The sequence below is a fragment of the Gymnoscopelus microlampas genome, assembly GCF_963454915.1.
Source record: "Gymnoscopelus microlampas genome assembly, chromosome: 11".
In the NCBI taxonomy this organism is placed as follows: Eukaryota; Metazoa; Chordata; class Actinopteri; order Myctophiformes; family Myctophidae; genus Gymnoscopelus; species Gymnoscopelus microlampas.
In genome coordinates this window covers 31,564,935-31,576,280 of record NC_139948.1, presented here as the reverse complement: position 1 = coordinate 31,576,280, position 11,346 = coordinate 31,564,935, and the positions used below count along the sequence as shown (strand labels likewise).

Here is an 11,346-nt window from a genome sequence, read left to right as displayed (position 1 = left end):
GACCTGCAGTGCAACAGCGAGGCTGAAGCTCGTCACTGGGTCCGAGGAATCCGTACCTTGAAGGAACGTGTGGCCAGCATGAGCCAGAAGGAGAAACTGGATCAATATCCTCTTCGCTCCAATGCGCGTATTGCAACACTTAGTTAAGATGTGCAGTAATGACTGGCAAGAAAACACTGTCTAAATATAGTCTGAATATCCGTGTCAATTATAATCCCTTGTACCCACTACTCAGTCAGTTGTTGGTGACACGAGAGTAGACTGTTATGTTATGAAAGATATTCTCTGGCTCTACAGTATTTATCTCACCCTTTGATCTTCTGTTGACTTTTCTTTTTAGATGTGAGAACACATGAATCAGTAGGGCAGTAGGGCATGCCCAGAAGTATATGAGAGATGTAATCTGATCATTATCTACAGTATACACAAATGTCAAGTAATGGGATCACCTAACTAAAATGTGTCAGTTTTTCTATTAACTCTTGTCATAGACATGGTTCATTGATATTAGACATCAAAGTGTTTAAACATTAGTGTGAAATTGATATGACTTAAGTGGATCACAGTCCACTGTGAATCCACATACTGCCATAGCTATGTGTGTAGTCATGTTCTATTCCTTAACCTTTGACACTTGGATCCGTGGCTACTTGAGACGAGCGGATGAGAATCAGGACGGGAAGATGAGCTATGATGAAGTCAAACGACTGCTCCAAATGATCAACATTGAGCTGAATGAGCAGTATGCACGCTCATTATTCAAGGTCAGGTTTATATGAATATATTGGGGTTCTTTTGTATCTGTGATACATAGGGGTACATAATCATGTTCAGTGTATGTTTAAAGGTGCTGTAAGTCATATTTATTTGTTAAAATAAGTGTTAAATAGCTATAATATAGAACACTCAGAATATTTATGCAATGATTACTATCACACTATATAGAGCTTTAATTCTTTTAAAAACAAAAACAAAAAACGTTTTGTTTTACCCCAAAAATATAACTTGCTGCACCTTTAATAACAGGTGAGTTTTGAGAAACAGAATACACTGAGGGTGGGAGAGGTCTGATTTATACTTAGTTGCGTGCCTTTCTTGAAAAAAATAGCAGATCTCACAACATGTCATGGAGACGACCGAGACGTCACGTGAGCTTGTAGATTGACTCTTTTCTGCACAAGACACCGTTGTATGACTAAGTATAAATCAGGCTTTAAATACATGGGGGTGGTGGTGGGGATATTTTGCTAGTTAGGGTGATAAAGATTGCTTGGGGTGTGGAATCAGTGTTCAGTTACTAACCCACTGGTAAGCCAATCCTCCAAACATTTACCCTCCCTCTCAACCACAGCTAATGGCTTTATTTTGGAGGATTACCAGCTATATTATGTCTCTCAGCCCTTCATTATTGTTAAATTGTTGCTTTTATGTTCCCTTCCAATGTGATCCCTGCTGCAGCCCGTAGTGTATTATTATCTGTTTTATGTAACTATGCTTGGTCGGTTTCAATTATATAGGTGCCCTCTAGCCTGGGAATTTGATGCACTCCCAAAACAAAAGCAGGTCCAACCAATAGAAATAGGTCACATGATTGTAAAAGGGCAATAGACCGTCTTCCTGTGTCTCTATTTGTCCAGTTTACATCAATCTTGTATGTCTTCTAAATAAATATGTCTTTCACCGCTATCATCCTTATCTTAGAAATGTGACCGTTCATGTGACGGTCGCCTGCATCCCACAGAGATCGAGGAGTTCTGCAGGGAGCTTTTGAGGCGGCCAGAGCTCGACTCCGTGTTCAGGCATTACTCCAGTAATGGCTGTGTCCTCTCCACTGCTGAGCTCCGTGACTTCCTCGGAGACCAAGGGGAGGACCCGTCATTGGACCACGCCTTAAGCCTCATACGCACCTATGAGCTCAATGACTGGGGTAAAAGCACTAAAACAGTCACTAGCACACACCAAAAAACACTCACTAAAAGATTAACTTCCAAAGACTGTGATTAGTCCAATCCCTGTGATAGAAAGAAAAGTGTTTAGAACTAAGTGTGTCTACCATGTCTTGTCTTGCCCAGGTTCTCGTCTACCAGCAGTTGAAAAAGATAAACGAATTCACTGCGATATATGCTGTTGCCAGTTTCCCGTCATCGAAAATAACCGATTAGATAATGATCATGCTCTGTAACACATTGCAGCTCAGAAGAACCAGTTCATGACCCAGAATGGTTTCACAATGTACATGCTGTCTCTGGAAAATGATGTGTTTGACCCCAAACACGCCCGCGTCTATCAAGACATGACCCAACCCATGGCGCACTACTTCATCTCCTCCTCTCACAACACCTACCTTACCAAGGACCAAGTCACCAGTGCCAGCAGCACAGAGCCTTACCTCAGGTCAATATTTTAGCTACTTCAGCCCTATTTAGAAAATAGCTAATATCTACAAGCACCCAACACATGTCACGATGTGTGATGCGTTGTGAGTAGGGTTGTCCGATATTGGCTTTTTTACCGATAACCGATATACCGATATTGTCCAACTCTTAATTACCGATACCGATATCAACCGATACCGATATATGCGGGGATTATTGTGATTAGGGTAAGCTCAAATTTCATATCACACACACCATATACAGTAAGAACTCCTGTAACTTATTTATAAAGCAAAAAAATAAAATAATAATAATAATTCTTCCAAAAACCGATACCGATATTTTCCCAATATCAATTTTTATGCTAATATCGGCCGATAATATCGGGAGGCCGATAATATCGGACATCCCTAGTTGTGAGCTTGTAGATCTGCTATTTTCAATATGTTTTCAAATGTTTTTGACATTGTTATGACGTGCCCAAAATAGGGACGCTGGGTTGAATGTTTCAGATTTAGAACAGATTTAAAGAAAATTGACTAATGTTAGAAAAAAGAAGAAAGAGCCATTTTGATGATCTAAATGTGGTGAAACCACATCCTGCAGTGTGATATCCCTGCGGTGTAAGATTAATAATGCTTTCTGTCTCTGACAATGGCAGGGCTCTGAATCAGGGGTGTCGCTGTGTGGAACTGGACTGCTGGGATGGAGATAAAGGAGAGCCTGTCATATACCATGGGCGCACTCTTACGTCCAAGGTGCCCTTCAAAGAGGTCATTGAAACCATTAACCAGTATGCTTTTAAGGTGAGAAAATAATACAAATATTATATAAAAAAGATATGTAAAAACAACAACAACAACAACTATTCCCATTGGTCAAAACACTTTGAAAGAATAATGCTTTATCTTTTGCTGGTTGCAGGATTTTTCACTATGCACAATGATCTTCCAGATTAAATAGTTTTCAATGCCAGTAAAGAAATCCAGATTCTTGACTTGTTTCCTCTTGCAGACTTTACTACTGGAACCTTTCTGGCTATAGTTACATCTTGGCTCTGCGTTACAGAATGAGGTCCTCTGTTTATATTCTGTGGTCTGCCTGTACTTTAATGATTTGTTACGTCTCATCCCAGGCCTCTCCATACCCTCTGACGCTGTCCTTGGAGACGCACTGTTCTGTAGAGCAGCAGGCTGTCATGGCCAAACACCTGCGCACCATCCTGGGCAACAAGCTGCTCACCAAGCCCCTCAGTGACCAGCCACTGACCCACCTGCCCTCTCCTGAGGTAGAGCACGCAACCCATGGCCTTCTCTATACCCACACACTCCTGCTCTACATGGCCTCCATGTGGACAAGTCAGTGCCACGCCGCTTTAATGAAGTCGTTTGTTTCCATGGCTCTTCTTTTGCAGGAGTTGCGGGGGCGTATTCTGGTGAAAGGGAAGAAAGCAACGCCTCACCTGGGCCAGCTAGGCAAAACGAACAGTACTTGTAGCTTTTCCTCCAGTTCTGATGACGAGTTACTAAGCAACAATAAGAATACACCCAAGAAGGATGCTCCCAAGGTTCGTTACATTTTATTTCATAGCTGTCAGTAAAGTTATTAAAAAACATGTAGAATAAATATGTTTATATGTATATATTATGTTAATTAAATAGGTGCTATGCAACGTTTTGAAAAGTGGTTTTGAAAATCAATCTACTGCTCACCTCAGCCCTTATCTAGTCCATTTCTTTTAAGAGCATTGCTTACTGTACACAGTCATTCTAGGATCACCGGGATATTATTTGGATTCTGTGTGCTATGACTCTACACCTTAATTGCGTTGTTTGCCCTTCATAGGTGGTCTGCTCTAAGCTGAGTCCAGAGCTGTCAGCACTGGTGGTGTACTGCAGGAGTGTCCCTTTCCGTGGGTTTGATAAATTATCTGAAAAAACACCAAGCGACATGTCCTCCTTCTCAGAAAATGACGCCCTTAAACACATCAAAGACTCAGGTGAAGCTTTGAAATAATATTATCTTGACCTTGAGTGTTTTATACATTTTTAACACTGGGTTGGATAACAACAAAGTCTTATGCACACCTGATCAGCTCAGAGACGGGTGCTTAGGCAGGGATCAAACGTATAGAATAAAATAAAATGACCCGCACACCGTCTAACACTTGGCAACTACTTTCTCACAGAACAATGTTCCTCTGAGGTATTCTTGAATGTTGAGACATAAAGGAAAAATGCATATTTGTATGCTGTGTGTTGAGCATGATGTCATTTCTGTTGGGACGGCTGTGCAATTTGTGTTGTGACTAAGCATACAAGAGAGACTCTTGGACAGAAAATGTCCAACTAGTTAGACAGGATGTAGTTGGTCAATAGGCCTGAAGTAGGTCTAGTGTCCGAAACGTTGCCTAAATAAAGTTGTCCTTTTTGTGCAATTGTAGAGGTTACGTGGGTCATTTTATTTTATTCTATAACACTGGTTGGGTAAAACATTGCTACTTTCATGTAGTCATACATTTATTTTTCTTCATCTATGCAGGAAAGCTGTTTGTCAGACACAACAGCAGGCAGCTGAGCCGTATCTACCCCTCTGGACAGCGCCTTCAATCTTCCAACTATGACCCCCAGGAAATGTGGAATGGTGGCTGCCAGATGGGTGAGTACTCCAGTATAGAGGGTTTGGTGGGATGCAGTAGGGACACTAGAACTAGCAGCTATTATCACTTGATTAATTCAGAACAAAACCGTATTCATGGTTATCTGGGTGTCCCAAAGGGATAAAGCCAACAGCAAACAGTATTCTACTACAGTAATTCTCGTGGGAGTTTGCTGAGAGTAAACATCACATAATTGACACTATGTTATGACAACTAACATTGATGTCACTGGCATTGACTGACTTTGTTCACTGACGCATACAGTAATGCTAAAGGAACAGTGGTTCTCAAACATTTTCAAGTCAAGGATATTTTTCAAAATGTTTCAAAAATAGCAGAACTTGTATATCAGCTATTTTTGAATATCCGAAGTATAAAGTAGGTCTACAATGGTGAAACTGATTTTGAGTAACTATATTACCCCCCCCCCCCCCAAGTGTGTAAAATGTTTTTTTGTTGAAATTCATGATTGTTTTTGTCATCTTCTCTTCCATTCACCGTATGCTGTATAGTGGCCCTGAACTTTCAGACGCCTGGGGAGCAAATGGACCTCAACCAGGGCCGTTTCATTCCAAACGGTCGCTGTGGATACATCCTCAAACCAAGCTTCCTTTGCAGCCCCACTTCCAACTTTAACCCAGAGATCACAGGGGGAGGTCCTGGACACGTCCCCACTCAGCTGACCATACGGGTGAGCAGCCACTACTGACTAAGAATATTGATAAGGACTTTTGAAACCATGTAACTGCTTGACATGTAGCCCACTTCTCAGCAATTCGTTTTAGGATGACAGCCAGTTTCTTATGGAAATTTTAAATGCATATTTGATTATAGACTAATTTGATTGATTTTACTTTCAGATATTATCTGCACAGCAGCTGCCAAAAATCAACATGGACAAGGCCAGTTCCATTGTGGACCCACAGGTGTGGGTGGAAATTCATGGAGTGGGGATTGATAATTCAAGAGACAAAACTCACCGCATTGACAACAATGGTAACTTGACCATTTCATTATGGTAATAGTGCCATAATCTTTTACACATACTATATTACTATACTTTGTTGTACATCACATAGAGAAAATAACATCTAGGTGTGCCCTGGGATCTTTTGGCTATGCAAGGCGTGCCAAAAAAGGTTGGGTTAGGGTTCATTTGGTTAAAGATCCATTTATGTCTGTATTATTGCTTGATTTTGAGATTTTTTGTTGAGTTTCTCAAGTTGAATTGGTTGCTGGATCCTTGGTTAGATAAATGTACAATGAGAAGGACAGTCGAGTTTTATACTGTGTTTTATACACAGTTGGACACGTACCGACAGTAATGCCTTCCTCAGATTGCATCTGATACTGGTGCAAGAGGGTTTCAAGTCTAAACTTTGAGGCAAATTACCAGCAATCATTTTGAAACATTATTCTGTGCAGTAATAATAATAATAAATAATAATAATGAACTTCATTTGAATAGTGCTTTTTAAAAACAGAGTTACAAAGCTTTTCACAAAGCATTAACTTAATATAAAAACAATATAGAAATTGTGCGAGAAATAATAAAAGAGCAGAAAAGGATACAAATGTTCAAGAAACTAAAAATACAAAAAGAATACAAATGAAAACACCATAAGATGATACAAGAGTCCATGAAACATAATAAGAGCATAAAAACAGAAAAACACAATATACTAATCATCAAGTAGTAAAAGCAAGTCTATAAAACTTTTGAGAAGTAATTTAAAACAGAACACTGATTTGCCTGATTTCCTCTGGCAGGTCATTCCAAAGACTAGAGCCAGTGCACTTCTTTGATTTAGTGTCATTGCTGAGCGCTGTGCTAGTAAGTAGTGTGTGTGTGTTTGTGTATTTCTTTATTTTTTTCCCATCATAGCTCTCTTATGCCCTCTATAGGTTTTAATCCCCGGTGGGACTGCACTCTAAGCTTCCAGCTGCAAGTTCCTGAACTGGCCCTGGTGCGGTTTGTAGTCGAGGACCATGACCACACTGCCAAGAATGACTTTGTGGGCCAGTTCACCCTACCTCTCACAAGCCTACGGACAGGTAAACAGTCCCATGCTATTACTAGCATCTGTTGAGTGACCTTTGCTGCATGTCACTCCCTGTCTCTCTTTCCATGTTTGCTGTCTATCTCAACCGTACTATCTAAATAAAGGCACAAAATCCCCCAAAAATATCAACCGGGGAAAAAAAAGTATTTAAATGTTTGTGCTGTTCTCTCTGTCCTCAGGTTACCGCCATGTGCACTTACTGAAGGCAGACGGCTCCTCTCTGTCCCCTGCTACTCTCTTTATCCATGCGAAGGTGTCTCAAAAAGGAGTTCGCATTAAAAATGTGTCAGAACGCATGGCCATGGCAAAGGCCACGGCAAAGGCCACGGGGAAGAGGAAGGTATGACATGATGTAACATGACATGACATGAAATGTCAAGTACCTGTCTGGAAAACGTGTGTTTCTGACAACAAAGCACATTGAGAGGAAAATCACTTTGTGAGGCTGCTGCCTGTCTGCCTCCCAATACCGACCTCATGCGACCAATTTAAAGCAATCCCATTTCTGAACAATGCAAGCAAGATGTAATTGTATCGGTCAAAGATGAATAAGGGCCTACTTAATTGCCTCAGTCAGTATAGGAAATTCAGGATACATTGAAGAAGTATTGCATGTGGGTGGTTGTTGCTCTTTCCTTCCATGGAAGCAGGACTTTGGAGATGAGCTGTTGTTGATTGTGAAACACTGACATACGTAAGAGTGGAGAATCTACAAAGATTTTGTTTAGGAGTTTATCCCAGATTTGTGGGATACTGTATAGCATATTAATAATGTTCTCCTTATTTTTCTTTATTCAAGAAATACAGTATTTAACAGTTTTATACTTCAGTATTAACTTACAGAAATATGTATTAACATTATGAAAATGCTCTTAGTTGACTGAAGCTGGCTCAAAAGTGGTTATGAGGCCAATCTTGGCAATAGTTATGTAGTTTTTTTTTATTACCATAGCACAAATGAATATCTTTCAGTGCTAAATGTGTTGTAAACCTTGTAGTGTTTGTAAGTGTATGTACACATGTAGGTTGATTAAATTATTCAATTATCAATCGATTAAAAAAGTTAGTCTAATGTGATACGCTAACTTTCACACGTTTTATCTCTCTCACAGGAAAAATATTTTCCTTTTGAGACAATTGGCTAGATATTACTATATTAACAGACCTGAAATAGGTAGCTAATCTGTTAAATATTAATGTTGTTCTTAAAAGCAGTGTTGGCTCTCTGGTAGCCCTTTTATTTTGGTTAAATGTTTAATTTTATTATGGAGATTTCTAAGCTTTTCCTTGGCATCATTTCATACCGTACATGCTAATCAAAGGCATGTTTGACTTAATTTTATATGCATGCTTGTTTCATTTAGTTTCATTAGACAAAAAGGTATTACTTGTTAGCTGACAAAATTGCACTAAGAATAAATATTTGTGTGAGTAAGTTGACCGAACACTTGACTGTCATTGTTAAATCCAACCACCAATTCTAATAACTATAACCACTGCAGGGACATGTGGGAATATTTTACTGTGACATCTAATTCAAAGGTGCATGCCCCATAGTAATTGTCTAGATTAGATAGTTTATTTGTCCTCAATGAGGGTCTGTTCTACAGTAGGTGCATATAACACAAACAAATTACACTTGCAGAATTGTACAGAATACATGATTTCCCAACGTAATTACAGGCATCACACAGCAGAGACAAATAGATGGATTCACACTCTACACAGCACAGACTGGATTTCTTGTAACTTAAGAGGAGGTTACTTATTTAAAGCTTGTATGGCTGTGGGGGAACGAAGCTCTTCCTAAAACAGGCATTCTGCACATGATCGAGTAGAACCTACAGTACGACCGGAAGGTAGTGGTGGTCGAGTGGGTGGTCTGTATGATTGTGAGTACTTAGTGGATCAGGGATGATGTGACACAATCGGAGGATTTGGGGGTGGGAATCCTAATGAGCTTTCTGGCTAAGTGAGTTATAGAGCTGACTGTAAGCATACAGTAGGGAAAGAACAAATGGCACCATACAGAAGAACTGTCTCAATAATGCTACGATACAGGAGGAGTACAAGATGGGGTTGGACAGACAGTGTTTTAGTTTACAGGTGGTTGTAAATCCATGTTTACAATATTTGTAAATATCCACCTCTCCCTTCTTTCCTTTGAGTGAGATTTGGGGGGTGGACCAGTGTTTTGGGGGTTTAATAAGCAGTTATTTAGTTTTTGAGATCTTAAGGTAGAGTATGTTATTGTTGAACCATGTACTAAAATGGGATTTGGAACGTTGATAGTTGATGCAAAGAGAGAGAGAGAGAGAGGAGTCATTTGTTATTATTGCGCTTTACTAGGATGGCCATGACAACTGCATATTTAAAGTAGAGGGTAGTGGTGAGTGGACTTTGACAGTCATTTGTAGAGTGTAGAGATTACCACAATTATACTGCATGAATTGAAAATGACCAATTCTAATTATATTTTAAGCCTCATTTTCAATTATTGGGACAAAGATTGTCTTAAGTGTCCAAGCATGTACATCATACATTACAGAGCCATTCAACCTTATTGCACATTGAGTCTTACATACAGTAGAAGCAACTGGTGCCAATGAGGAACGAAGCCTTAACCTTGCAGTGTTAGAGCGATGCTATATGTGTTTGTCTTGTAAAATATACAAAAATGTACTAAATGATAAAATGATACACTACCGTTTCAATAAAGTGCCATTAATACATGTGATGTATGAACTTTTATTTTGTGTGTGTGTGTGTGTGTGCGTGCGTGCATGCGTGCGTCCGTGCGTGTGAGAGAGACAGACAGACAGACAGACAGACAGACAGACCTCTAAAAGAGACAGTGCTATTATGTGTTAGCTTTGTTTACAATTAACAGGTTACTTATTGGCCAGTTATTACCCAGTAGTTCATTGATCTCCTTTGTGTTGGCCAAGGCCCTGCCATTGCAATACTACGAGTTAAGCCTAATTTATTCTGTGTGAGGTGAGGTAAACCATGGCTCAGGGCAAATAGCACTGGGTATTCTACAGGGCTAAAAGCCAAGTTTGCCTCACACAGTGTGAATTATTAGGCTTTACGTATGACATTTGACAGGTCAACTGAAGTGATATTCCATTTTAAAGGGTGTGTGAGATTTTTGTTAAAACTATAGTGTTAAATAGCTGTATATTCTGATAGAGTGTTTGTTCAGTAACAGGGATCTCTACATCTCCAGTAAGTAAGTAAATAGGAAAATACATGTTCAGATCAGGATACCAATTTAATACAATTATAAATTGGAAGTAATGAGGAGAAAAAAAAGAACAGACAAAAGTGGAACTGGAACATTATAAGATGTAACTCTAACCTCTTACCCTAGGATGGCTTTGTCAGTCCTTTTGTGCCGTTTGCTATGAGAATGTAAATCGAGGCATGCAAAGGGCAACTGTGACTTAGCATTAACAGTAGCACTACTAGTAGCATTAAGACGTTATATGACTATCAAAACATCCAATCTGTTGTGCTAATGTCATAACTATAGGCTTACCTTGCAGCACTTTTTCATGTTCTGCATTGCATAGAGCACTGGTTCCCAAACTTTTTAGCTCGAGACGTCTTAGGGCATATTCTAAAAATACATTTTATAATAAGAAATTATTTAAATTATTTTTTGCTTTTAATTCATGAAAATATTTGCATTTGTTTTCGAAAATGTTTTGAAATCTACTCGTGACCATAAAAATGTGTCTGAGTGTTTGGGAAACAGTGGCATAGAGCGTATGTCTGTGTACTTTGTTCTGCATCAGGCAGAATGATTGTATAGGGAGGGTGTAGCCTACTGTATACATCTGTATAGTTAATTCATATTGGTGTGAGGGTGTCTTTATTGTGATGTTATTCTTCTGTACCTATTGTACTTCTTTGCCCTGTATCTGTAACATACTGCTGTGCTGTCTCTGGTGCCTGAAAATCCCCTGCAGGATCAATAAAGGTATGTGTCTGTCTATCTATCCACCTACCTGTACCAACATATCTATCTATCTATCTATCTATCTATCTATCTATCTATATATCTATATATCCATATCAGCTGATAAATTATCTTTGTGTTCAGTTTATAAGAGCTGGAGAAAGATTACTATTGGAATATAGAGCTTTAACTTTTTTTTTTTTTTAAACAAACAAATCACTTGCACCCCCTTTAAGGAAATGTAATTACAATCTTTATTAGTAATTATACCCTATTAGCTTGCAT

The 11,346-nt window shown here is 39.2% G+C and overlaps 1 protein-coding gene across 2 annotated transcripts in view; it reads left to right on the top strand.

Moving 5' to 3' along the window:
• Positions 1 to 9,820, top strand: part of plcd3a (phospholipase C, delta 3a) — a 22,549-nt gene extending 12,729 nt beyond the window's left edge. Inside the window, exons 3-15 of one of the 2 annotated variants that reach the window (XM_084072401.1) lie at positions 1 to 104; positions 635 to 764; positions 1,702 to 1,927; positions 2,193 to 2,394; positions 3,037 to 3,181; positions 3,511 to 3,663; positions 3,790 to 3,942; positions 4,221 to 4,374; positions 4,917 to 5,033; positions 5,547 to 5,725; positions 5,895 to 6,030; positions 6,940 to 7,089; positions 7,277 to 9,820. The exon at positions 1 to 104 is cut by the window's left edge and continues 125 nt beyond it. In XM_084072401.1, coding sequence (XP_083928527.1) covers positions 1 to 104; positions 635 to 764; positions 1,702 to 1,927; positions 2,193 to 2,394; positions 3,037 to 3,181; positions 3,511 to 3,663; positions 3,790 to 3,942; positions 4,221 to 4,374; positions 4,917 to 5,033; positions 5,547 to 5,725; positions 5,895 to 6,030; positions 6,940 to 7,089; positions 7,277 to 7,443 — 2,016 coding nt within the window. In that variant the 3' untranslated portion in view covers positions 7,444 to 9,820. Of the gene's footprint in view, positions 105 to 634; positions 765 to 1,701; positions 1,928 to 2,192; positions 2,395 to 3,036; positions 3,182 to 3,510; positions 3,664 to 3,789; positions 3,943 to 4,220; positions 4,375 to 4,916; positions 5,034 to 5,546; positions 5,726 to 5,894; positions 6,053 to 6,939; positions 7,090 to 7,276 lie in introns of those variants that run through there. The other variant, XM_084072402.1, reaches the window with a different exon arrangement.
• Positions 9,821 to 11,346: the final 1,526 nt, after the last annotated feature.